The sequence below is a fragment of the Pygocentrus nattereri genome, chromosome 9, assembly GCF_015220715.1.
Source record: "Pygocentrus nattereri isolate fPygNat1 chromosome 9, fPygNat1.pri, whole genome shotgun sequence".
Classification (NCBI taxonomy): domain Eukaryota; kingdom Metazoa; phylum Chordata; class Actinopteri; order Characiformes; family Serrasalmidae; genus Pygocentrus; species Pygocentrus nattereri.
Window position 1 is genome coordinate 16,838,771 of NC_051219.1, and position 26,596 is coordinate 16,865,366.

Genomic DNA, 26,596 nt, shown 5'->3' on the forward strand with positions numbered 1-26,596 from the left:
GCTGTGAACAGTTCTCACGTTTTCATTATGGAGTGCCTCTTAAAATAACAAAGGGACAATAGGACTTGTTTTAAAGACTTTAATAAAGAAACGCAACTGTTTGACATTATTATGTACCTGTTACTTATTACCATGTATTTTACTCCACTGCTGTTTTCTACTTACAAGAAGAATCTTTTACTTTGTCTTTTCCAAACAACTCAGTAGACTACTGGCCCTTCCGAACTCCCCCTGCCTTTCCGTTCACATATTCATTGCCCTCCCTCTCCCCCATCGGTCAGCGTGACGCTAGCCAACCCAATGTAACAAAAATAGTTGAGGCTGTCATAAGCTGATGTGAGATTCTTGCAGGGTTATTGTCCCACATGTGGAACTGTAGATGTTAAAAGTTGATGCAGAAAAGAATTCACGCGGTTATTCAACGGTACTATAGTTACATCTCTGCGCTCGGCCTACAGTGTTTGAAGTGGCTAATAAACTGGCACGTCAGTCCCTACATACTACTATCTTACTACTGTAAATGATTTTATTTCGCTAGCCGTACAGTAAAACACAGTAGTCTGACGTAGCTAGGCTAACAATGACAGCTGAAGTTGCTGTTCTCATTGTTACCTCAACAAGCCAACATGTTTCCACATCATTCATGGAAAAGAAAATAATTTACCTTGTATAGAAGACCACCCCTCATCTAACACTGAACTGCTGTAGAATTAGCTCATATACTGGTTCAATCCACAGTGGCTTCAAGATTTCACTTAGCCTTTAAATGACCGAGACAGTTTTCCTAATATAAAAAAATCAATCATGTCTATAAATGTACTCCTGTCTGCTATTGTGTTTGTTGCAGGGGCGTTACTGGTGGTTTATGGATGGAAGCCTAAGCTTTTGTTTAGGGGAAGCGCCAGGTTACATTCCCTCCAGCGTTGCTCGTTTGCAAAGGCAAACCACACACAAAACCCACTTCCAATGCTGTTGTTTCTTAACGGCAATTTAGTTCCTTCTTATTCAGTGTTATGAACTACTTTCAATGGGAAGTTATGAAGGGTGGCTAGATGATATCATGCGTTAATTAACATATTTGTGACGCCATCATGTCGTATTTGCATTCCCCTTAGTGTCAGATGATGTGAGCCCTTTATATGTGGTTGCTTCTTTCCTGGTCTCTGTGCTCACATATACTGTGTTTTAATAGAGCGAATTCCAAAAAGCCGTCCTCATGCACGAATTTCTTGTTGTCAATGGGACGAGCCTGAAATGAGGACTGAAATGCAGCCAGTTAAACATGTCATCCAGCAGTCACTTTCCAAGCTATTTTCAAGCTGCTGCTCTGCACCAAAATTCAGATTTTATACACGATATCATCTGACAAAATCTTTTCCTGAACACAGCAGTTTTTGAGTGTTGTGAACTCCTGTTATAGAACTTTTAACGGTGTCTCGTGTATGTTCATGACGTCAGTGACCGCGGACCCCTTCTATCAGCAATCAGCACCCAGTAGCAGTAATGCCAACCAATCAACACTCAGTAGCAGTAATGCCAACCAATCAACACTCAGTAGCAGTAATGCCAACCAATCAGCACTCAGTAGCAGTAATGCCAACCAATCAGCACGCAGTAGCAGTAATGCCAACCAATCAGCACGCAGTAGCAGTAATGCCAACCAATCAGCACGCAGTAGCAGTAATGCCAACCAATCAACACTCAGTAGCAGTAATGCCAACCAATCAGCACTCAGTAGCAGTAATGCCAACCAATCAGCACGCAGTAGCAGTAATGCCAACCAATCACCACTCAGTAGCAGTAATGCCAACCAATCAGCACTCAGTAGCAGTAATGCCAACCAATCAGCACGTAGTAGCAGTAATGCCAACCAATCAACACTCAGTAGCAGTAATGCCAACCTATCAGCACTCAGTAGCAGTAATGCCAACCAATCAGCACTCAGTAGCAGTAATGCCAACCAATCAGCACGCAGTAGCAGTAATGCCAACCAATCACCACTCAGTAGCAGTAATGCCAACCAATCAACACTCAGTAGCAGTAATGCCAACCAATCAGCACTCAGTAGCAGTAATGCCAACCAATCAGCACGTAGTAGCAGTAATGCCAACCAATCAACACTCAGTAGCAGTAATGCCAACCAATCAGCACTCAGTAGCAGTAATGCCAACCAATCAACACTCAGTAGCAGTAATGCCAACCAATCAGCACGCAGTAGCAGTAATGCCAACCAATCAGCACGCAGTAGCAGTAATGCCAACCAATCAGCACGCAGTAGCAGTAATGCAAACCAATCAGCACGCAGTAGCAGTAATCAAGTCAAGTCAAGAAAGTCAAGCGGCTTTTATTGTCATTCCATCTATGCACGAGTACACAGTGGAGTGAAATTACATTCCGCCAGAAACAGCACGGCGCACCAAGGAACAAATAAGTACAGAGTGAAAACGTGCAGACATAGTGTGCAAACAAAAAAATAGGAGGAAACAACACAATAAATACGATCAATTAAACAGACATTAGACACAGTGAACAGACAGGACAGTGCAGCACCGACACAGCACTCATTTCTGGACATGAGGTGGTGAGAATAAGGTGCAAAGATAATGCTAACCAATGGACACAGACAGGTATATTTTCTTTGCTTTTTAGTCAAATATATCCTTCTATTTTCTCAGATTAAAGGACGTTCCTGGCGAAATGGTTAGAAACTATTTTAACTTTTCGTTTTTAGCAATTTAGCTCTCCCGATTCTTCACTCCCATTCGTTTGGGACGGGGGCACCCTCTGGCGTTCTGAGTCATGTTTTTGATTTAATGGGAGAATATGTGAAGCGGTCAGGCTACCCTTAAACTGGACCTGGCTCCACTTAAACCAGGAGAAGTAAGATCAGGACTGGGGTGTATGAATAGGCTCCAGTCCGTCTCAGGTTAGATCCTGCTGAGGTTTACGCCTTTACGGGCAGTGTCTGGTCTACTTTAGAAACTTTAGATTGCTAGTGGATCCTCCAAAACGCGTCGTCGTCCTTTGCAGAACATTATGTATCAAAGAACTTTTTCTATCGGTTTCGGTTTTCCGTCTGTGTGTGTCCTGAATTGCACGTAATGAAACGTAATGTGATGTATGTTTGCAGCAAATTCTTAAATGACTCAAAGTGGTATATTTCATTGAAATAATGTTATGAGAGGGTGATCCTTATTTACAATAGAGCTGATCATTACAGAAAAACAAGGGACTTAACAGAGTAAACATACATTTCTGGTAGTAAAAGTATATATTATTAATAAAACAGTATCTACGATGAACTAAAACAATTAATAATAAATAAGAATAAATCAAAACAGTCAAAATAAACTATTATTAATGTGTTGTTTTGGACGCGGCCCCGGACTCTCTGCTGTCTCTCATATTCAATAAACATTAGCTGTTTCTTAATTCATGGATAAAACCTCCTTTCGTGTCTGCCGGTTTGATTTTGCCTGATCTGTTAGCCATGTGGAACCACAAGCTAGTCAGCTTTGCCAGTACACAGTGAGGCCATAGTGTACAGATCAGTGCAAATCAAGGCCCGAAGACAGGAAAGGAAGGCTCGTGTAAGGATTCGGACGCAGCCATTTAAAACACACAAACAACGGTCTGACTCGTGAATGAATCTCTCTGTTGAACCGATTCATAGCTGAATCAAACATTTTTGAAGCATCCACTCGTTAAAACGTTCGCGCCACAGGTTGAAGACCTCTAACAAAATTCTAATAATCATCCACAATTTAATTGAATAAAATCACAACATTTAATATGTACACTATGTCACATTGTACTAATTCAATGACAATGGAGATGGAGATGAAGGCTGCGTCCGACGAGTTGAATGAAACTTTATTTCTTATTAGCTCTTTTTTGATTTTGCCTGATCTGCTAGCTGTGTGGAGCGATGGCAGTCCATGCCAACACATCCAGAAAGGGGCAAAACCAAAACGCAGGAACGCGGACCAGTGAATCGTTGAATCCGGCTTTCGATTCATTGAGCAGGACAGTTCATTAGAACCGATTCGGCAAAGCTGATTCGAACAGCTCGTGGCTCCGACCTCGTTGAAACGAGGCTCGTTCTCCCTCCACTCGCCTTCCAGAACACTGCACGCGGGCCCCGTGCGTCACCGCTGCGCAGCCAATGAGAGCGCTTCACGGAGGCACCCGAGCTTCGGCCATGTCGCGGTTTTAAATGAGGAAGAAGCGGGAGAAGGCTGTCGAGGGAGCAAGTTTCACACACTCTGGTTTTCCACTCAAACCTTTAATAACGGTACCATAGAATCTCGGGTCCTGTTAAAAAATAACCGCTGGTACCGGTGCGCGTGGGAGCCTCGTTCTGTTTAACGGCCGTTGAGACTGCGCTCCTTGCCTCTTCTAGCCGCTGCTAGCATCGCGTGCTAGCTAGCTGGCTAACTTAGCTAGCGTGGTAGCTAACGGCGGCTGCGCTCCGCTCCGCTAACCGGGTCACGGTGAACAGTAATTAACCTGAAAATGCGGCTCACTCTGACCGGCTAACAAAGCCTCAGCTGGCGGTGGAGACTCGACTGCGGAGATCCGAGCTGCCTGCTAGTATGTGAATGACGGGTGAGAGCGAGCTGAGCGGGGACTCTGCACTGTCAGGCGAATTAATAAGAACCACGGCAAAGAATAATTTAAGCTGCGTGGTCCGGGTCCCGTTTCCTTTTAGCTAAAATGTTTAACAAACTGTACCAATGGCTCGGAACTGGAATAGCGAACCTTCGCAACGGAGTACCGCCCGGCGGGGATCACCTCGGTACCGACAGAGCTCAGCAGGACGGTTCTCCGCAGAGAAAAAGACCCATAGACTGGTGAGTTTATCAGAAGACGATTAACAACAGTTTATGTAAGCTAACCTTGCATGTTTTATTCTGGCTGGTCTAAATTTAAAATGAGAAATACTGAGGATATAAGTGCGTTTAGGAGTATTTTTAGTGCATGATATTAAAGCGCGAGCTGCTGACGGTAAGTTAGCTGTGGTAACAGAAGCCGGTAGAAGCGCGCGGCAAAAAGAAATCACTTCTTGAAAGGGGAATTCCATCGATTTGGAAAAAAAACTGCATAGCTCACCCGCTAAGACGTAGTTAAACAGAGTCAGAGTGGTTTGATGTGAAATGCTCTGCTCTAGAGAAACTTAGTTTGCTTACAAAACTAGAAGTGGTCACAGCAGTGTGATATGAACCAGACCTCTGAAGTATTTAACTTAGCTGGCCAAGTTAGTGTCTCTGAAAGCTCCCTCACAGTTATTACATTAGTAAGCTGTTACATTAAAGTGTTACGGAAACAATATTGTTACTGATGCCTGTTGTTGTTTTATGTTGTTTTAAGATCAGCTTTTGGACAGATTAAAACGCATCTTTAATTACATATTTTTCAGGTCCATCACTATTTTACTGTCAGCATAACATATAGAAATAAGAGATGACCTGTAGGGTTCACTGGTCATTTTGGATTGTAAGCAGAATTGCTATAATTGTGTTGTAGATGCCATACTCTGGCTTCCCATCACCATCATTTTGTAAGTTTCACTACAATGCACCATTTCAGACCAGGCACTCGAAATGAGTTTGTTTACATCTCAATTACATTGTTCAGGAATACAGAAAAACAGTGACACTCCCATTTAAACGTATGTGTTCTCTGCTTGAGTGTGCCTTATAAGTGTGTCACTGTCCAAAATATATCATCAAAATATAAGTTTTGGTTATCAGGTAACTAATATGTTATGCATCACATGTCTTCTCATCTTGACAGTCTGGAGGATGTGGATGGCATTGAAGAAGACAGAGCAGTGAAGAGGTATAGGATGGGTAAGACACTTTGATGCTATTCATCTTTGTTATATGGGGCAGTGAAAATAATGTTTGACTGCATTTCAGTGTATAAAACAGTAACCCTATGGTTCATGTGTGTTAGGAGATTTTATGGACTCGATGAAGACTGCAGCCGAGGGGATGAAGACCCATGGCTCGAGTGTTGCGTCGTGGGTTTGCAACAGTGTTAGTCCGACATTAAGGAACATGCTGCCTGCCTCTCCTGGCTCAACTCGGACAAAACGGACATCTTTACCTCCAGTCAGTGCACCGGGGTCTGCATGGACTGAAAATAAGGTATTTCACTCGTAATAGGAGAGATTGAGTTATGGATTCAATGTGTAACCTTTTCACAGGACATTTTAAAGGACTGCTGAAATTTTTAACCTTAACCAAGGGTGTAGCAATTTCAGTGTAGTGTCAGAAAATGAGCATAAGTAACAACAAAGCTTAAAAATGTATGGTCAGTATGTCACTTGTCAGTACAATGAAGTAATTTACAGTTAATACTTCAGTGTCAGATTCAGCATAGTTTTTGCACATATAATTGTATTTTTATGACAATTAAATGTTGATAATTCACTTTTGGGAAGTATATAACCATCCAGGTTTTTGTAATATTAATTACTCAGTTGGACTGTATGATCTGTATTTTGCATAAGAACATGCAATTTTTCAGATTTTCATTTAAAATATGTGTTGGCTATATCTGTCTAGTGCATAATTAGAGCTCTGGAGATTTAAGATGTATTTAATATGTAAAATTTCCCAAATCTAAATAAATCACTATGTCCATATAAAGCAGAAGATTAGAACATAGATGTGCTTCAGAAGTTTGCACAATTGTTGTTGGCCCTCAGGTATATTTGTTTTGCTTTCAGTTTACTGAAAAAACAACTGAAACTCTTGAGGACACATTTGTGGCTCCTTCAACTGCTGTTGAGTGGAAAACCATCGTTAAGTCTGGTAACAAGACAAACATTTAAAGTTATTTGCAAAAGTTTGAAACCCTTGGTCAAATTATATGTTTTGATTTTGTGAAAGTGGAAAAAAACACACTTCTATATTTTTAAATTCACGATTGCCATTTATTTGTTGGATTTAATGTCTTGGGAAAAACAACATAAAATGTGGTGTGTGCAAAAGTAATGGCACACTTTGTATTTTGCTATGCATTCATATTTGCAGAAAAATGACATGTAAGTGTGGTTTCTGCAAAGGGGATATTGACTTATTTTCACTTAGAAAATCAAGAAAACATGAAATTTGACCACAGACGACCACAGACGACTTCTGCAGTCATTCACCTGTGGTGATGAATATATTTTTTTCTTTTTTCTTTTTTTTTAATATTAGTTACTCTGTTTTCTCTTTACTTTAAACAGACTCTTTAAGAACTGAGCAGTCAGTGACCATATCGAAGGTCGGACGACGTCAAGTCTATACAGGCCTTTCATACCATGACACACACAAAACTAATGGCCACTCAGTCAACGTATCCTCTATATGCACCTCCAAACCCTGCCCCTCTCCTCGGCTTGGTCGACCCCTGTACCTCAGACCGCACAAATCACCAAGGTGTGTCTAGTTTTGTGATCGCTTGTTGCAGTGTGCATCATGTGTTATTTTGCAGCCTTCTGTTTGTATGTGTAATAAATTTGTAATCCTAATGTAATATACTATTTTAGGGTGTAATTTTGTGCAGCAAAATGATGCATTGGTTTTGTTTTTTCAGCCGGTTCTCTACCCCTGGATCAAGCACAAGAAATGCGTCTTACGCCAGTATGTATGAGAAGACCTTTCCCATTCGAGTGGTCCAGAGCCCTTCCCATGGCACCTCCAGCCGTCACTGGAGAGGCAGACCTTGCTGTACAGCACAGGAGGTCTGAGCATTTCTAATTCATTTGTCATGAATGGCAAGTTTCACTGTGTACTATTTGTACAGATACTGTAAACCCCCCTTTGCTGTTGTTTACAGTCTGTACGTGAGGAGGAAAAAGAAGTGTACAGACAGTTGTTAGCCATGGTCTCTGGTGGCCAGTCATCATTCTTCTGTGACAGTTCTCACCCAGGCATCCGATCACATCGAGATTTGTGAGTGTTTTATGGACACCCCCCTTTCATGTCCTATATCTTTTTAGTCTTTGTGACATGATTAATGCAGTTTGTGAGTAGATTAATAGTTTTAGTATGTTTTTAAGACAAATTTTTTTTCCCATCTTGTCATTGTTTAGCTCTAGTTTCCTGACATCAAGCCGCCGACTTCTGCGGTGCGCTTCCCCTGTGGGCTCTGGAGCAGGAGAGTCTTCATTAGGTTTATCCAGCCTGCCTCCCAGCCCCCAGAACTCCAGTGCCCTGCCCAGCCCTGGCACAGTCTCCAACGGCCCTGAACCACAGTCATGGACCTCTGATGCTGACAGTGAGTCAGGCTCAAGAAGACCACTGGCCATACGGTCCACGCTGTCACCTGCTAACTTTCAGGATGCTTCATCTCAGGACACACAGTCATCGGGTGAGCACTATAAAATTGTTTTTCAGAATTGATTGTGCTCAGGATGAAACTTAGTGTATATGTGTATATATACACTATAGTTCCAAAAGTGTTCACTCACCCATCCAAAACCCATCCATTCAGGTGTTCCAATCACTTCCATGGCCACAGGTGTATAAAACCAAACACCTAGGCATATAGACTGCTTCTACAAACATTTGTGAAAGAATGGGTCACTCTCAGGATCTCAGTGAATTCCAGCGTGGTACCATGATAGGATGCCACATGTGTCCAGTAATGAAATATCCTCGCTACAAAATATTCCACAGTCAACTGGCATTGATATTATAACAAAGTGGAAGCGATTGGGACGACAGCAACTCAGCCACAAAGTGGTAGGCGACGTAAAATAACAGTGCAGTCGCCATCTTTCTGCAGAGTCAATTGCTACAGACCTCCAAACTTCATGTGGCCTTCAGATTAGCTCAAGAACAGCGTTTCATGGAATGAGTTTCCAAGGCAGAGCAGCTGCATTCAAGCCTTACATCACCAAGTGCAATGCAAAGTGCAGCCACTGGGCTCTAGAGCAGTGGAGACATGTTTTCTGGAGTGACGAATCACGCTTCTCCATCTGGCAATCCGATGGAGGAGTCTGGGTTTGGCGGTTGCCAGGAGAATGGTACTTGTCTGACTGCATTGTGTGAAGTGTAAAATTTAGTGTAGGTGGGATTATGATGTGGGGTTGTCCCCAGTTCCAGTAAAAAGGAACTCAAGGCTTCAGCAGACCAAGAGATTTTGAACAATTTTCATGCTTCCAACTTTGTGCGAACAGTTTGGGGATCCATTCATAATGTCATGGATGAGCGAGTTTGGTGTGGAACAACTTGCCCTGCCTGCACAGAGTCCTGACCTCAACCCGACAGAACACATTTGGGATGAATTAGAGTGCAGCCTACGAGCCAGGCTTTCTTGTCCAGCATCAGTGTCTGACCTCACAAATGCGCTTTTGGAAGGATGGTCAAAAATTCCCCATAAACACACTCCTAACCCTTGTGGAAAGCCTTCCCAGAAGAGTTGAAGCTGTTTTAGCTGCAAAGGGTGGGCGGACATCATATTAAACCCTATGGATTAAGAATGGGATCTCACTCAATTTCATATGCCTGTGAAAGGAGATGAGCGAGTACTTTTGGAAATATACTCTGTGTGTGTGTGTGTGTGTGTGTGTGTGTGTGTGTGTGTGTAATTAGATATGTGTGTGAAGAATTTACTGTAACTGTTGGAGTTTTAAAACATAATTTTTGCTTTCACAGCTCATGATGGAGACTCTGTTATTTTTGTAAAGGAGCAACAGGGCAAGAGACCAGAAAGCTCAAGGTAATGGAGAAAATGGAACTAGTTTCTTGACCTCTTGAGATTTTGTGTCTGATTTACGTCTGAGTGTTCTCTTTCCATGCAATCACGTGTTATAGCTGTGGAATCAAGCAGCTGTTTTAAAGAAAGCTTGTTTGATAATGCTATTTAAAAAAAAAATAAAAATCTGACAAAAAACACAAGGTGAGATTTACTGTTTTCTTCACTGGTGTGTACAACCAGTCAGTATTGCTGTTCTCAGATACCCAGTGAATCTGTACCAAAACTAGTTGCTGAAGAACGTAGGTGCCTGGGATTTGTTAAGATAGGCGTCCCAAGAACCGGCCATCGTTGTTTGTATGATGCTAATGTGCTTTCTTCCTCTGTCTTGGCAGCGTGCCGTGTTTCCAAGCTGAACTTTGGATCAAAGAGCTGTGAGTGCTTTTCACCTTTCTTCTCTTAATTTTTTTGTCTCCCCTCTGTCGTTTGTTAGTTGATACAAGGTTACAACATTAACTCATGAAATATGTTGTGTAATACCCCTGTGTGTATGTGTGCGTGCAGGACAAGCCTCTATGACTCCCGAGCTCGGGAGAGACGGCGGCTTATAGAGGAGCAAGAGGCCCTGGCATCTCAGCTCTTGCGCCAGGTGAGCATAGGATTCTCTCATATCATTCTCTCCCTTTTCATGTTATTCTCGTGTGTGTGTGTGTGTGTGTGTGTGTACTGTTGGCTCACCTTTTCTTTTCTGTTCTTGGGGATAAACTAGCGTCTGTCTGGTGAAGGCCAAGCTGGTCTAACAAGTGTGGAGCTGCAAGTGCGAGTACCTCTAGAGAAGGAGGTTCCTGTTGCACTTATCATCGAAGAGCCAGTGCCTGTTGTAGAGGAGCAGGAATTCTCTGAGCTAACAGAGGTAAAAAGTGACTACATGCACTCTGTATATCTGTACCATCTTCAGGATGAGTTATTGTACCTCATGTAAAAAAGATTTTCTCTCTATATTTTTACATGATTCTAACTCTGCACATGCATGTGTGTAGGTTATGGAGAACGAGGTGAATAGAGCGCTGAGGGGCGGCAGTCAGGAAGAGGTTCTCAGTGAGGGATTCCGCCTCACCATCACCAGGAAGGACCTGCAGACTCTTAGCCACCTAAACTGGCTCAATGATGAGGTTAATGTCAGAAATACTGTTCTCAAACTGTTGGTTTTCTTTACTCAAAATCCTGCAAGGCCATACCACTGGCACTGCAATACAAGTGATTCAGCTTTGCGCACCACTATATTGAGCTGCACTGTCTAGACCTTGAAGAGAGCAATCTTTGCCATTCTTAGTGATGTAGTTTCATAATTTCGACACGAATAAAACAAAATGAAATCTTGGTCATTGCAATGTATCCTTATAATGACAACTTGATGTTTTGTACTTGTTAAAGTAATAATAATGGGCGTTCCTCTCTGTCTGCAGGTGATAAACTTCTATATGAACATGCTGGTGGAACGCAGTAAGGCGCCACACTTGCCCTCTGTGTACACCTTCAATACTTTCTTCTACCCAAAGCTGCGCAGCTCTGGATACTTGGCTGTGCGTCGCTGGACCAAGAAAGTAGACATTTTCTCTGTGGACATCATTCTAGTGCCTGTCCACCTGGATGTGCACTGGTGTCTCTGTGTAAGTTTCAAATCAAAGCAGATTAAAAGCGAATGGGCTTTAATTAGATAAAGCCTTTTTTTTCACGTATGTATAGATGATCCTATTCATTGACATGTTTGTATTTGATTAGTTCAGATAAGATTGAATTCTTTATCCCTAATTAGATTAATAATTGGACTGGGATTAGCTGATTTGATAGTGAAGGTCAGCTTTCTCACCCCTGTCTTGCTCTGGTAGGTTGTGGACTTTCGCAAGAAGAGCATCACATATTTTGATTCCATGGGAGGAAACAATGACGAGGCGTGCAGGATTTTGTTGTAAGTGCTGTTTGAGTGTGAGATGATGAAACCAAGGTGTAACCAGAGTATTGTTTCACCCACATTTTTTGCCTTTTTATATCTCCCCTAGGGTGCTCAAGGCTTGTGAATTAGTTCTGTCTAGACTAAGTCCTTTCTTATCCTTGGTGGGTTGGGGTCCTGCACAGTTTAGTGATTTCCCAGCTCATAACGCACCTTCTAAACCTGGTAGTTAAAGGGATGATATAAAGATGCTGTTTGTGCAAGGAAATCTATTCAATTCAAGTTTATTTGTATAGCACTTTTTACAACAATGCTGCCACGAAGCAGATTTGCAGAAGTTTGGAAACATACAGTTACAACATATATCCCCCAGTGAGCAAACCAGAGGCAACAGTGGCAAGGAAAAACTCCCTCAGACTGGAGGAAGAAACCTTGGGAGGAACCAAGACTCACAGGGGGAGACTCATCCTCCTCTAGTCAAACAGTATTTACAATTTAATAAGCTAAATACCAAATAAAAACCAAGAGGATCTCTGTTTGAAGTCTGGAGTCTGGATGGTAAAGCTTTAGAAACTGCACTGGTAGAGGCAGTCTCTGACTGAAACTTTATGAAAAGAGGATGGGACTGTTTCAGCTCCCTCCCAGTCTCAATGCTGGTGCATCTGGATGGCACAGTGATTGTAATTGAAGGTGTTGCAGTTGGAACAAATGAACAGGAGAGCGGGTTGGTCATAGGTGAGGACGAGGCCCTGATGGTCAGTCTTTCAACAGCGTTCAGCAGCACAGCATGGCAGTCATTATCTCAGGAAGAGTAAAGAGACAAAATTAGCAGCACATCTAAGTATAACAGCATAAAGGAGAGAACCAGAAGGTAACGGATGTGAGAGTACCCTGAAACACTGGGATCCCCCTAGTCCACCATCAACAAACCTGTGTGATCGCGTGAAGTGGGGGGGTCAACAGCACCAATATCTCAGTTTACCATAAGCCTCTCTCCATGAACCCCTGGATCTCCTGCCTTTATCTAAATGGGAAGGCTAATTTTCAAAAGCTAAACTAAACAAGTATGTTTTCAGTCCGTCCGCCCCCCACCCCCCTTTGAAGTCTTCTGACTTCTAGGAACCAGTAGAAAACCATCCTGTGACCTGAGCAAACGTGGTGGTTCATAATGGGGAAATAAGATCTTGCAGGTACTCCGGTGCGAGACCGTGCGGGGCTTTATACGTCAATAGAAGAATTTTATGGTCGATACGGAATTTGACAGGAAACCAGTGTAATGCTGGGCTGATGTGATCAAATTTTCTGGTTTTAGTGAGTACTCTAGCTACAGCATTCTGAACTAATTGAAGTTTATTTAGGTTCCTGCTGGAGCATCCTGATAACAATGCATTACAGTAGTCTAGCCTCGAAGTTATAAAGGCGTGTACCAATTTTTCAGCGTCGTGTAGGGATAACGCATTTCTTAACTTTGAAATGTTTTGGAGGTGAAGAAACGCTGTCCTTGTTTAATCAGCAAATAGGTAATATTACATCAGATCTGAATCAATTGTCAGACCAAGATTTTTAGCTACTGAACCAGCTATTGCAGAGAAGTCAGCAAGATTTAACATTAAATCTGAGCATTTATTCCAAGCAGCCTTTGTACCAAGGAGAACTTCTGTTTTATCTGGGTTAAAATAAGGAAGTTCTGCAGCATCCAATGTCTTCTACACAATCTTCTATTTTATTTAATCTGGATTTATCATCTGGTTTGGCTGATATGTACAGCTGTGTAACATCAGCATAGCAGTGGAAACTAATTCCATGTCTATTTATAACTAAGCCTAATGATAACATGTACTGTATAATGTGAATAACAGAGGACCCAAAACAGAACCTTGTGGAACTCTAAATTTCACTTTTTTTATAATTAGATGATGCATAATTTAATTGTATGAACTGAAACCGGTCAGTGAGCTAGGATGTGAACCAGGATAATGCTGTTCCTGTGATTCCAACCATGTTTTCTAATCTGTCCAAGAGAATAGAGTAGTCTATAGTGTCTAATGCTTCACTTAGATCTAGTAGTACCAGCAGAGATGCATGGCCTTGATCAGAGGCAAGAAGATTTCTTATCTTAACTAGAAACTTCATTTCTTATCTTAACTAGAGCCGTCTCTGTGCTATGGTCGGGCCTAAAACCAGATTGGAATTTTTCATATATGTTGTTCTTATGTAGATAGGAACAGAGTTGCTGGGCTACAGCTTTTTCTGAAATCTTAGAAATAAATGGTAAGTTGGAAATAGGTCTATAACTTGACAATTTGCTGGGGTCCAGATTTGGCTTCTTTATCAGAGGTTTAATCACTGCTAATTTGAATGATTTGGGTACATGACCTAGGCTAAGAGAAGAATGAATAATTGTTAAAATTGGTTTAATTATAACTCGCAGTACTTGTTTAAATAAGTTTGTTGGAATCGTGTTAAGTGTGCATGTTGCAGAATTTGAGGAAGTGACTTTTTTCTAGTTCTGACTGTTGAAGTGGAGAAAATGTTTCCAGTCTTCCTTCTATAGCCACATTTTTATTTTTATTTTTTTTTATTTATTTATTTTTTGTCTCAGCCAAACCAGATGATGGGTAGAATGGGGTTGTAAATCTACAACCCCAACATCCAAAAAAATTGGGACGCTGTATAAAATGTAAATAAATATAATTAAAACAGAATGCATTCATGAAAACATGAAATGAAAAGAAGAGTCTGCGTGCTGAACAGGCCTGCCTACAGTCCAGACCTTTCACCAAGAGAAGACATTTGATGCATCATGAAACAAAAAAAATCTGGCAAAGACCCAGAACACTAGAGCAGCTAGAATCCTACATCAGACAAGAATGGGACAACATTCCTCTCCCAGAACTCTAGCAGTTGGTCTCCTCACTTCCCAGACATTTACAGATTGTTGGTAAAAGACTGTTGTGCTAAACTGGGCTATGTTGGGCTATGGCCCTGTTCCTATTGTTTTGAGATGTGTTGCAATCAAGTTCTGAATGAGTTAATGTTTCATGAAATGGCAAAATGTCTCACTTTCAACATCTAATATGTTCTATGTTCTACTGTGAATAAAATGTGGGTCAATGAGATTTACACATCATTGCATTGTTTTCCATCCATCCATCCATTTTCTAAGCCGCCTCTCCGTCAGGGTTGCGGGGGTGCTGGAGCCTATCCCAGCATTGTTTTAATTATATTTATTTACATTTTACACCGTGTCCCAACTTTTTTGGAATTGGGGTTATACCTCCTAGTTAAAATAATTTAATGAGAACCTTCTGAATGATGTGCCTCTTTTGTACAGAAAATATTTGAAAGAGGAAAGTGAAGACAAAAGAAGCCAGGACCTGGATACCTCAGACTGGACACTTCAGAGTAAAAAACGCAATGTGAGTGGGTTAACACTTTTTTTTTTTTTTTTTTTAAGTTAAAATGAGTTTTAAGAATAGGCTGTTAGTAGTAATAAACGTTTTGTCCTTTTTAAAATATAGAGGAATACACTGATATGGGAATGGTGAACTCATGCTGATATCTGGTATTTTTATGTACTTATCTTCCGATCTTAGTACAACAACAAATACATTGAATACCCGTTTGAAATGTCAGTTAAAGCTAACCATCTGTCTGATATCTTTATCAATTATCTGCAGACACCCATATGATTCTGATACCATTAGGGATGCACTGAATATTCGGCAACCAAAATTATACGCCCAAAAATGGCTTTAAAAAAATACTTTCGGTGTTCGGCTAAATAAGTGAAAATGGTGAGTAATATAAACCGAAAAATTACGTTTTTTATGACGCCATTTCCTTTTTCTAGTTCCCGGCCATAGAAGGGAACCAGAGTGGAACTTTTACTCCTTAGCTCCAGGGCTAGAGCCAACTACTCTAGGGTAATACCCACTTTAACACATTTTTCCACAGACCGGAGCACGTTAAAGTTTAACAAGCATTACAGCGAGGCAGATAGACAGCAGACTCGCTCTCGCGTGCGTGCGTGAACTCCTCTCGCTCTTTCTCGGTGTGTGTGCCCTCATCCTCCTTAAAGAAACTAAAGCACCAATTTTACAACAACATGATAAAATCGCAGCCTGCGTGGAGTAAGGCTTGCTTTGTAAATGCAGCAAACGTCAGCTGTGTGGAAGTGACAAAGAATGACTCAAGAATGGTCGTTTGCATACATTTTGTTGAATTGTCAAGAGGGGTACATCTTAACTTGTTTGTTAAGTAATATGGTCATTGCAAATTTTGTTTTAATAACTTATGTCATATTGTGCTTTGTTGGTTAGTCTGCTTGATGTTAAAATGTTCAGTGTTGAATTGAAGTTTAGTATTTTTTTTTTTTTTTTTTTTTGCTTTGAAAACCAAGACAAAAATACACTTAACCCATTTTAATTTATGCAATGATGAAAAAAGTGGCAAAATTAGCGAAACTGAAGAAACATGTTCAGAAGTCGGTATTTGGCCTTCAGCCAAATATTTCATTTTGTTTGGTTTCAGCCAAAAATTTTAATTTCGGTGCATCCCTAGATACCAAATATACCTAAAAATCACTTATTTGTGAAAGAACTAAGAAAATATTCCAGTGATAAATAAGTCCAGAGATAGAGAGAGAGATAGATATATAGATATAGATAGATATAGAGATATAGATAGATATAGAGATATAGATAGAGATATAGATAGATATATAGATATAGATAGATAGATATATAGATATAGATAGATAGATAGATATATAGAGATAGATAGATAGATAGATAGATAGATAGATAGATAGATAGATAGATAGATATATATATATATATATATATATAGAGAGATATAGAGAGATATAGAGAGATATAGAGATATAGATATAGATAGATAGATATAGAGATATAGATAGAGATATAGATAGATAGATATATAGAGATAGATAGATAGATAGATAGATAGATAGATAGATAGATAGATAGATAGATATATAGAGATAGATAGATAGATATATAGAGATAGATAGATAGATAGATAGATAGATAGATAGATAGATAGATAGATAGATAGATAGATAGATAGATAGATATATAGATATATATATATATATATATATATATATATATATATATATATATATATATATATATATATATATATATATATATATATATATAGAGAGAGAGAGATATAGAGAGATATAGAGATATAGAGATATAGATATAGATAGATAGATATAGAGATATAGATAGAGATATAGATAGATAGATAGATAGATATAGATAGATAGATAGATAGATAGAGAGATATATATATATATATATATATATATATATATATATATATATATATATATATATATATAGAGAGAGAGAGAGAGAGAGAGAGAGAGAGAGAGAGAGAGAGAGAGAGAGAGAGATAGATATAGATATAGATAGATAGATATAGAGATATAGATAGATAGATATAGATAGATATATATATATATATATATATAGATATATAGATATATAGATATATATATATATATATATATATATAGAGAGATATAGATATAGAGATATAGAGATAGATAGATAGATATAGAGATATAGATATAGGTAGATAGATAGATATAGAGATATAGATAGATATATAGATATAGATATAGATATATATATATATATATATAGATATAGATAGATATAGAGATATAGATAGATAGATATAGAGATATAGATAGATATAGAGATATAGGTAGATAGATATATATAGATAGATATAGAGATATATATAGATATATAGATATAGATATATATATATAGATATAGATATAGATAGATATAGAGATATATAGATATATATAGCTGGAATAAGAGGAATAATACTCAGTCAATAAGACTGCAGTAGCACTTAACATTGGATACTATTCATGTGTGCTTTGGACTAAATAGGAAAACATACAGTGTAGTGGAGCAGAAGCTGTTATTAACAGTGGCTTACGTTGCCTTAATATGTCTTTCAGTTCTAAAGGGTAAAATTGATAAGTTAATGTGTCAGCGTATTTTGGAGTATTGCTATATGTCGACAGCAGCCTTATAGGCCATATAAATGGTTATGGAATGTTCTTCCTGCAGGAGATTCCTCAGCAAATGAATGGAAGTGACTGTGGAATGTTCACATGCAAGTATGCTGAATACATCACCAAAGACAAGCCAATTACATTCACACAGGTGAGAATGCTCAGTAAAAGTTTTAAATTTAGATTGAAAAACCTGTTGTCCCGTGTTTTGATGCCTTATATCATTTTGTCTCTGTTCCCAAAACCCCTGCAGAAACACATGCCGTATTTCAGGAGGCGAATGGTATGGGAGATCCTGAATCAGAGACTTCTATAATGGAAGACCTTGTCATGAACTCACCTGAGGATGATGTGAGGAAAACAAGGGCTGCTGGCTCGAAACAAACATAGAAGTGATGCCTTTAACACTTCCTCAGCTGGTGCTTTGTTTCACTAAAGCCAAGTATGTGCCGCTCAACTGACAGCCTAGGTTAAAGATTTTAGGATGGTGGTGACCCTAAAAGAAGCTCCAGTGTTTTGGGCTTCCTGACTGGTATAATTCAATGGTGTCCCCTCCACTACAACCTTAATAAATTGACTTTTTTTGTTTTGCTCAAATTTTGAGTTTCAATGTGGATGTTTGTTTTTACTTTCTCTGCAAATCATTTGTTTTTTTGCTGCCAATGCCATCTCATGTATCTTAAAAATATGCGCTGTCAGCTTTTTTTATTTTACAGCAGGCGTTGCATTTCAGCAATTTGTCCGTTTTCTCATAACTGAAGTCATTGTTTCTTAATATGGTTGCTTTCCACATTGGCAAAGCATCACAAACCTGTATGCTGCAAAAGACAGCGTGGGACCAACAGCTGTTTGCTCTCGAACAGTAATCCAGCTAAAGCTGACAATCGCAGGGCTTTTGTAAACCACTGGGTTGGACGAATGAAACTACGGAACAAGCATAATTCAAAATAATGGTATATTTTTGATGTCAGTACATATTTGTATTTTACAGCACATTTCTTAATACATGTGCCAGAAAGACAGTCTGCTTTTATACTGTCAGTGACCTGATTTTCTGAAAAGAGGTAATGCTCTTTCACATACAGCAGTTATGACTTCAGTGATTTTTTTTTTTTTTTTTTTTTTTTTTTCCCCCCTTCTTTTACAAAAGAAACTTTGGTTTGATATCAAGATAAGGCAGTTTTTCAGTGGGAGATCTGTCCAGATGGAACAGCTCTGTGCAGATGGAGACAAACATCTGCTCAAGTTGGTTATTTTTATTGCAAGATTAGACAAGCTAAGCAGCAAATATGGATCTGTCAGAATATCTAGAAAAGCATTAAGCGTGCTTTATAAATATTTTAAAGAAAAGTTGAAGTAGGTCAAGCCAACACATGTATAACTCCAATGCAAACCAGCAGGATAGCATCCTTCCGTTTTTATACTGACACTTGAGGATACTCACCTCTATGTAAGTATACTCAGTTTAGTGATTTGCTATTGTTTCTAGAGGTTTTTCTCTGTTATATTTACAGTTATTGTACATAGTGTCTCACAGTTCAATTGAAGACATATTTAATACACATTTTGTACCTTTTATTATGGTTTTGTACGTAGATCTGGTCTTCCTGGAAATAAAATCCTGAGGCTGTGTGTGTATCGGATTGATGCGTCCTGTTTTACGTCAATGAGGTCTTCCCTTTTTATTTTTTAAGTCTGCGGATCAGTATAAACGGATACAAAGTTGGACTTTGAACTTGGGCCTTGAACTAAATAGACGAGCAAATGTGTATGAAAATGTGGAGGATCCTGTATGTGTGAATACATAAACGTATGTACTAAAATCATATACTCAAGTATGAATAGATGTAAACGGAGTTATTATTTTGATTAAGAGCTTGTTAGGGAGATGTGTGGCTACCACATAGTGCTCTTAACGAGGCAATACAATGTCATTTACATTATAAAACAGCGCAGATACTGGCATTTAACGTGGCACTGGTGATGGAGCTACAGAAACCAAGAGGTCCTGCAGGTCACTGAGTGATGTGCACTTGACATGTCTGCAGTGTAGACTGACCAGCAGCAGTAAAAATGCCCATGGCAAAATCTGTAATGCCAGTACTTTGTTTGAAGGCAGTAGTAGTCAGTTGAAATTCTTGCTAAGGTATAGGTTTTTCACTGGTACACATCAAATGAGCAAGTGCAAAATACACCAACAGTAGCCGTTTACCTGAGCGGGTGCCAGTCTGAGTTAATGATGGTCCAGGGTGTTATTGAGAGAGCGAAGGTTCGAGAGATATATGGAAGGAACAGTCGGTCACTAGTTTTTAGCCTTCGTTTAGCCTTTAGCATAGCAGCCCAATAGCCAGCCGCCTGCGGTGTGCCTCACCAACAAACACGCAACATCGTCACAAGGTTGCCTCTTACAAAACGTTTGGTGGTGGTGTTTACGTTGTGTCAACCTCATTATTACATAACTTTGCCGTGCGGTGTTATGACTACCTGCTGGTAACTTAGAAAAATGGAGTTCCATGGAATTTTTTGCAGCATAATGCAACATTCTAGAAGGTTCTTACAGCATACTAGCAGTGTTCTAAAGCCGAGGTAGGGCGGTCCTCGGTAGCACTGTCCTACGACGACTCCGTCTTATTAGCCTACTGCTCACACAAACTAACGAGGCCGCGACGTGACGTCACCAGATAGGTCCCGCCTCTGGCTATTGTGGCGCGAAAATCGCGAGGGAACTTGTGAGAGAAAATGGAGCCGTTGCATTGTGTTTGTTTGTTGGCTTTTCATCTCTTCACGGAAATGGAGATGTTCATACAAATAGCTTCAAATACAGTATGATATATAGATGCTTTAACTAATCAATCTTTTTACACTTCATAAGGTAACGAAAATGAATGAGGACATGAACAACTTACATTTTATGTTCTGCTCCAACGACTTCGCTTGCCATCATTTCCCTTTTTCAGGTTTTGTCCTCCTTTGCGTCGTTTGTGCGCAGAGATTTGAGGGTAAAGGCCTGGAATGATGCCTCTCTTGCGTCCTCAGAACACGCAGAAGGTAAGCTGCATTTCTAGGCTGTGAAGGATCCTTCACTTTGGAATGGCCTTCTATGATGTAGAAGAAATGCATCCTACCTCAGTTGCAGCCAAGGCTTTGGAGCACAGCTAGCACGGCTATGTTGACACAATGCTGTCAGGTCACCTTGTCACAACGTTTCTGAGGAAATACATTTGAGTGTTGTGACAGCGTTGTGGGCACCAAAACAATAGGTTGTGATAACATAACTGCGTTTGCTGGGTTTGTCAGTCAGCTGCATCACACAGTGGCGTGGTCTCGTGGCCTGGTGCCTCTGTCAAGTTGAGAAAGTGAAAACGGTGCTTTCGATTTAGCCAGGTGTGCACAATTCATACTGGACATAAAGCACTATATTTGCGTGTAAAAGTCAAAATGTCATAACGCACATAGTGCACTATATAGGGAGCAGTGAGCCATTTGAAATTTAGCCTTAGGATTTTCAGAGGATGATCCTATAGATGTTTCATATTGTTTTTGTTGCAGTTTTCAGCATTTTACCCAGAGCCATGTTCTACTTGTCCTATATTATATAATGTTAAATATTCCACTTAAAAGACGCGTATGTCCATTACATGGCTTTGTTTAACTCTGAAGCATGAAGTGACCATTGGAGATAAAAACTAAATAGAAATTTAAAAAAAATTCAATAAAGTTTCCTTTTGTGAATTAACCAAATGTTTTGGGTTATTTTTAATCAAGTTAGCTGCAGTTTGATTTATATTACCTGTAATTTACAATACATAAACATTCATGAAAATTCATTAAAATGGAGATCTGTTTTTGCAGATTAACTTTTTAAGTGTTCCTTACTTTGAATGTTAAATGTTTGAAGTTAGTGGAACATGTTCTTCAAGTAATTTTGCAGCATTTCTGTTGCTTCATTCAACATTCAAATAATTTATACACTGTGAAGCACAGCTGGCATTTTCAAATTCACCAGCAAAATGAAAAACAACAAAAATGGAGATAAAGTTTCGTTTCAACAGTGATGACATATAAAATCCAACAATTCAAGCTTACTATTTTTTGTGACATAGAACACAAAAATAGTGTTTAAAAAGAAATTTCACAAACATCAGGACTCATAAGCTAATTAGGTTAGAGTTAGTATGGGTACTCAGTACCGACTCATACTTAAAGATCAGGACTGGGTTAAACCAGTTTTGTGTAATTTTTCACTCAACTTGGTGTGAAAAGTCTAAGTTCTTATTTAACAGTGATTCATTTCAAGCTATCATTTTACTAAATTTGGTTGCACCATAATTCCTTTAGTCATGTGTTAACTAGTAACAACTAACTAGTGCATACATCACTTTAACATCACGATAACATGTACAGACTTGTAAACTTGCTGCCATTGAAAGCGATGGCAGGTTGGGCTTAATTTTTTCCATGGAAAAATATCCACTATAGAAAAGAACCAAGTGTAAGTTAACATGAATAAATTGTAACCACTGTCTGTTTATTTGTTAATATTTCCCTTCAACAGGCAAACATTTTGAAGCAACTGATTCTGGCCAACCGCCACAACAACAACATCAGTTTAGATGTATTAATTACTGATTTCGTGGGTTTAAGCCTCATGTTCAGACTTGGAACCAGGGTGATAACTAGAGCTGTAAGTAAAATCACAGCATACAGTATTTAGTTCAGTTAACCCAAAAAAAGATGCTATGTGGTTTCTAAATATTTAGTAAATATTTAGTAACTACTAAGCTCAACATTAAAACTAGTTTATGTGGTGCAGCCTGATTTGATTTAGTATTGCCTGAACCTGAACTTAACAAACACATCACAACAAGCCTACATCTGAACTTACGTACAACTGGGGCAGCAGGCCCCTGGTCTCTGTATCACTGCGTCCCTATAAAACAACATGTCATCTTGTGATTACTGGCATAAGCTGTTCATAAATTCTCAAGTATTGCATTATAAATGTTATTCAATGCTTATACACTGAAAATGGACACCAGAAGACATGAGCAAAGGAAAGGAAGTAGTTGACATAAAAGCTGCTTTATTGAGAAAGAGACATTAGAAGCTTCAGATCTTTGAAGGGACGTTTGAGAGCATTGCTGTTGTTCAGAGTGAGAACATAATTTCTCCTAAGCTTCGAAAGATTTTCCAAGGAAGATCCTCCCTAACAGCAGAATCCAAACCAAGCCTTAACCAGACACTAAGAACCTCTTAGGGATCATCTAAGAGACTGGATAAACTCTGAGTGGATAAAAACTGATATTGCTAATAGGACATGTATCCTAAAACATAGGCACTCATAAATCAGAGCAATCAACATGAATGAATATTGAGGCAGCTATGGACTTGATGTCGTGGAAGATTAGTTTGGAATTTTGCAACTTGGCAGACAAAGCCCTCAATATCCTCATCACCCATGGAGCATGGTGATGATAAAATAATGTAAAAAATAAGAAAAAAAGTAACAATAGATGGAGAATGGCTTTTAAATACCAGAGAAGTATATGCAGAAGGCAATGATCCACTGGAATCTAATAACATTTGAAAAGTTTCCTGTCGGTGTGTTGAAGGAAAAAAAAATAATCTCAAATAAATAAAATTCTCTCAAAACAGTATGACGTCAGTTCTGAGACGAAGCAGCATCGCAGGGACAGAGGCAGAACAGCAGGGGGCCGAAGAACAACCGGGGGTCTCAATTCAGCTGTTAATGAACTGAGCGTCTGATCACAGCTAGCAACTATGAGTCGCGTCACACTGCTGGGTGACGTGGACGTTTCCAACAGAATTTTTTTGTTTGTTTTTTGTTTGTTTTTGCAGAGTAATCACAACTGCTCTACAGTCACACTTCAGCAGTTTGCTCAGCATTTACTTAAATTCATTTAAAACCTTTCTTTGATATTCAATAAAAAACGCAGCAAAACCTTTGCAAAAAACATTGTCATTTTCTATGTACAAAAAATCCTACTTCTACAACAGACTTAAAAAGCAGTCAAAATATTCAAAAAGGAAACCAAAAAATGAAAAGGATTAAAAAAAATACTACGGTTCTATGACATGGTGCTGAGACGTTCTCTTAGCTCCGCTCTGGCTGCCCAGGGCGGTCTAGAAAATAAATTCATATTTTGCGTGCAGAAAAATAACATTTCTCAAGTGTTTACGTGTGTGAGACTGGCTGTGTGTGTGTGTGCGCGTGTGTGTGTGTGTGTGTGTGTGAGCGCTTGTCGCTTTTGAGTTCTTGTAGTCCATAGCTTCCTTCATCTTGTTTTATTTTTACTGCTGCCAAAAAAGGTTAAGCTGTCCATTGCTTGGTCTTCCCACTCTTGAAAGAGTCTCCAGCACAATAAATGTCTTATTTCCTTTTATTGACAAAGGGACAGGATCCTTTGGTCCTCTTCGGCAAAGCCTGCTCCTTTGATGTCCAGAGCAGCAGAAAGAGGAGATGCTGCAGGCAGGTGTCCGGCGCTAAAGCTCCTGTCCGCTGATTCCTGCAGGGATTAGCTAAGGGATGAGTGAGTGAGTGAGTGAGAGAGTATGAGAGAGAGAGAGAGAGAGAGAGAGAGAGAGAGAGAGAGAGAGAGAGAGAGAGAGAGAGAGAGAGAGACTATGACTACACATTCAGACTGCTTGAATGTTGAAGCTTTATAAATATTCAATAAATCTGTCAAGGAAAATTTTCTACTAGAGCAATGGTTCATCCAAAGATCACTCAGAAGTTGAAGGTTTTCCTTCTCACCCCAAATGTAGATCAGCCAAGACATGTGTGCTATCTGACATTAGGCTCTGTTTTCACACTGGAGCTATGAGGCTAAAGTAGCTACATTTATTGGAAGCTAATAAGCTTGTATTCAGTATCATATTCCGTCACCGTACATAAAAAAGTATTTCCAATGCATTTAGAACACATGTTGCAGATGGTAAAATCTCTGCTGATGTTATTTTTCATTAAATTCACACTGTTACTTGTTTTCACTGCTTGGCAGTTCTCTTCATGTAGGTCTTCTGTTAAGACATTTCATGAAAATATCAATTATTTAAATGAAGTTACAACAATATTATTTTGGCTCTAATCACCTGCTTTAGTCCCCTGCTGCTCCCGTAATCCTGCTTCCATGTCATGAACTAAGCACACAATTTGCCCTGTCCCAACAGAGACATCTTGCAAACTTGTAGGTAGATAGTTGATTTTCATCTTCACTACTGAAGAGTTCAGTTCCATCATCCCTCAAATGAGTTTAGGAACACTGAGGTTAATAACTGGCTCATCATAGTGCACTCAGGCTTTAGCAGAGGTGAATTTAAAAACATGTCAAAATCAAGGAAATTCTGCACAGGGTTAATCTAAGAGTTACTGAGAATAACTCTCTGGATTCTGGGGGCATTTTCTCAATTCTAACTTATTTTCTTGAATTAACCTTTAAAGGCATTTGCATATAACATGATATCCATATGTTTCATTTAAAAATGTTCCAATATCTCCATTATTGCTCCATTATCTCCACTACTGCTACTTTCCAAAACCACTGCAGCAACTTCAGCAGGTGTAAACGCTTTCCACGGCATTTCATGTGTCTCCAATGTCAAATGAATCAAGAATCAATGGCTTCTGATATGATGGGAAAGTCCTTAGTGATTTCCAGAGTGTCCATTGGTCAGTTTCACACAAAATGTAGACAAAAATGACCAATTACACACAATGAGATACAAATGACACGTCTCAACTCCATAGTAGCCTTGCAACTCCGGATGTGAGTCACATACAATGTTGCGATATGTTGGAATCGAAAGATTCTGTGCCGGATTAATGCAAAGTTATAGAAACACTGATACACAGATGAGTTCATGGACCGCTATCCACTGATCATCACACTGATTTATCCGTCTACTCAGACTTTAGCAGGAACTTGTATTTGTTAAGGAGCCATTTATTTTTTAATCTTTAAATGCCGTATGCAGTGACTGTCTGTGTCTGTCTGTCTGCCCTGTGATGGACTGGCGACCTGTCCAGGGTGTATCCTGCCTTCCACCCGAAGACTGCTGGGATAGGCTCCGGCATCCCCCCGCGACCCTGACGGAGAAGCGGCTTAGAAAATGGATGGATGGATGGATGGAATGCCGTATGCTGATTTTAAAATATAAAAGTTAAAAGTTAATAAACAACCATTGATGGTGTTTCTTTTAAAGACGGTATGTGTATTTTTTAAATTAAGTAAGTATTCTAAAAGTATTATAAAATTATTTTCCCAAAAATGTAAAAAAGTAACTGTGAATACTGCCTTTAAAAAAGTAAGTAGGACTGAATACAGATCATTTTGACGCTCTGGGGGTAATTAAATTGTTAAGGTTGATAATGTCGTTCGGAGTGGTTTGATGTAAAATGGTCCACTCTAGAGAAAGTTACCAAGTCAGAATTGTTCACAGTGGTGGATGATGGGAACCAGAGGTCTGGCCTCCAAAAGCTACCTCACAGAAAGTTATCATACAAAATGGTACAAAAATTGGCTGCGTGATGCTTTGTTTACAATTGTTAAAATAAGTTTTAGTTTAGACAAAGCAGTCACCAAAGAAAAGAGATTTTCCACTTTTTTTTCTTTTACCATTTTTGACATTACATAAAAACCTTATGCAAGTTCACTGGCAGTTTTGGACAGTAAATAAAATGCCTATATTTGTGTTGTAGACATCACCGTCTCTGGGTCCCATCAACACCACTGTAAAGCAATCCGAGTCAGTAAGTTTCTTTACAATGAACCGTTTCACATCAAACCACTCTGAATGACTTAGTTTACATCTCAACATTTGAATTGCATGCAAGCTCCTCTCCCAGTAATCAGACAAAT

General features: G+C 39.3%; 2 protein-coding genes across 4 annotated transcripts in view; one reads left to right on the forward strand and one right to left on the reverse strand.

Annotated features, from left to right (window-relative positions):
* The first annotated feature begins 4,123 nt into the window (after positions 1-4,123).
* si:dkey-21c19.3 (sentrin-specific protease 1) lies at positions 4,124-19,360 on the forward strand. Its single transcript, XM_017694305.2, has 18 exons — positions 4,124-4,853; positions 5,797-5,852; positions 5,959-6,152; positions 6,737-6,821; positions 7,241-7,433; positions 7,591-7,738; positions 7,834-7,949; positions 8,090-8,367; positions 9,657-9,720; positions 10,092-10,130; positions 10,261-10,345; positions 10,466-10,609; positions 10,737-10,868; positions 11,163-11,366; positions 11,586-11,665; positions 14,982-15,066; positions 17,773-17,868; positions 17,971-19,360. The coding sequence occupies exons 1-18, from the start codon at positions 4,717-4,719 to the stop codon at positions 18,031-18,033; spliced, it is 2,199 nt and encodes a 732-aa protein (XP_017549794.1). The 5' UTR covers positions 4,124-4,716; the 3' UTR covers positions 18,034-19,360.
* Positions 19,361-22,780: 3,420 nt separating this feature from the next.
* rbms2b (RNA binding motif, single stranded interacting protein 2b) overlaps positions 22,781-26,596 on the reverse strand; it is a 45,941-nt gene continuing 42,125 nt past the window's right edge. For 2 of the 3 annotated variants that reach the window (XM_017694304.2, XM_017694302.2), the window contains exon 14: positions 22,781-24,257. The gene's annotated coding sequence lies outside the window, so the exon portion shown is untranslated. The remainder of the gene's footprint in view (positions 24,258-26,596) is intronic. The other variant, XM_017694303.2, reaches the window with a different exon arrangement.

Bases quoted from the DNA above. Each gene is read 5' to 3' on its own strand.
- si:dkey-21c19.3 (XM_017694305.2), top strand. From the start codon at position 4,717: ATGTTTAACAAACTGTACCAATGGCTCGGAACTGGAATAGCGAACCTT. The intron at 9,721-10,091 runs GTAATGGAGAAA...CTGTCTTGGCAG, and splicing joins AAGAGACCAGAAAGCTCAAG to CGTGCCGTGTTTCCAAGCTG. The intron at 10,869-11,162 runs GTTAATGTCAGA...CTCTGTCTGCAG, and splicing joins TAAACTGGCTCAATGATGAG to GTGATAAACTTCTATATGAA.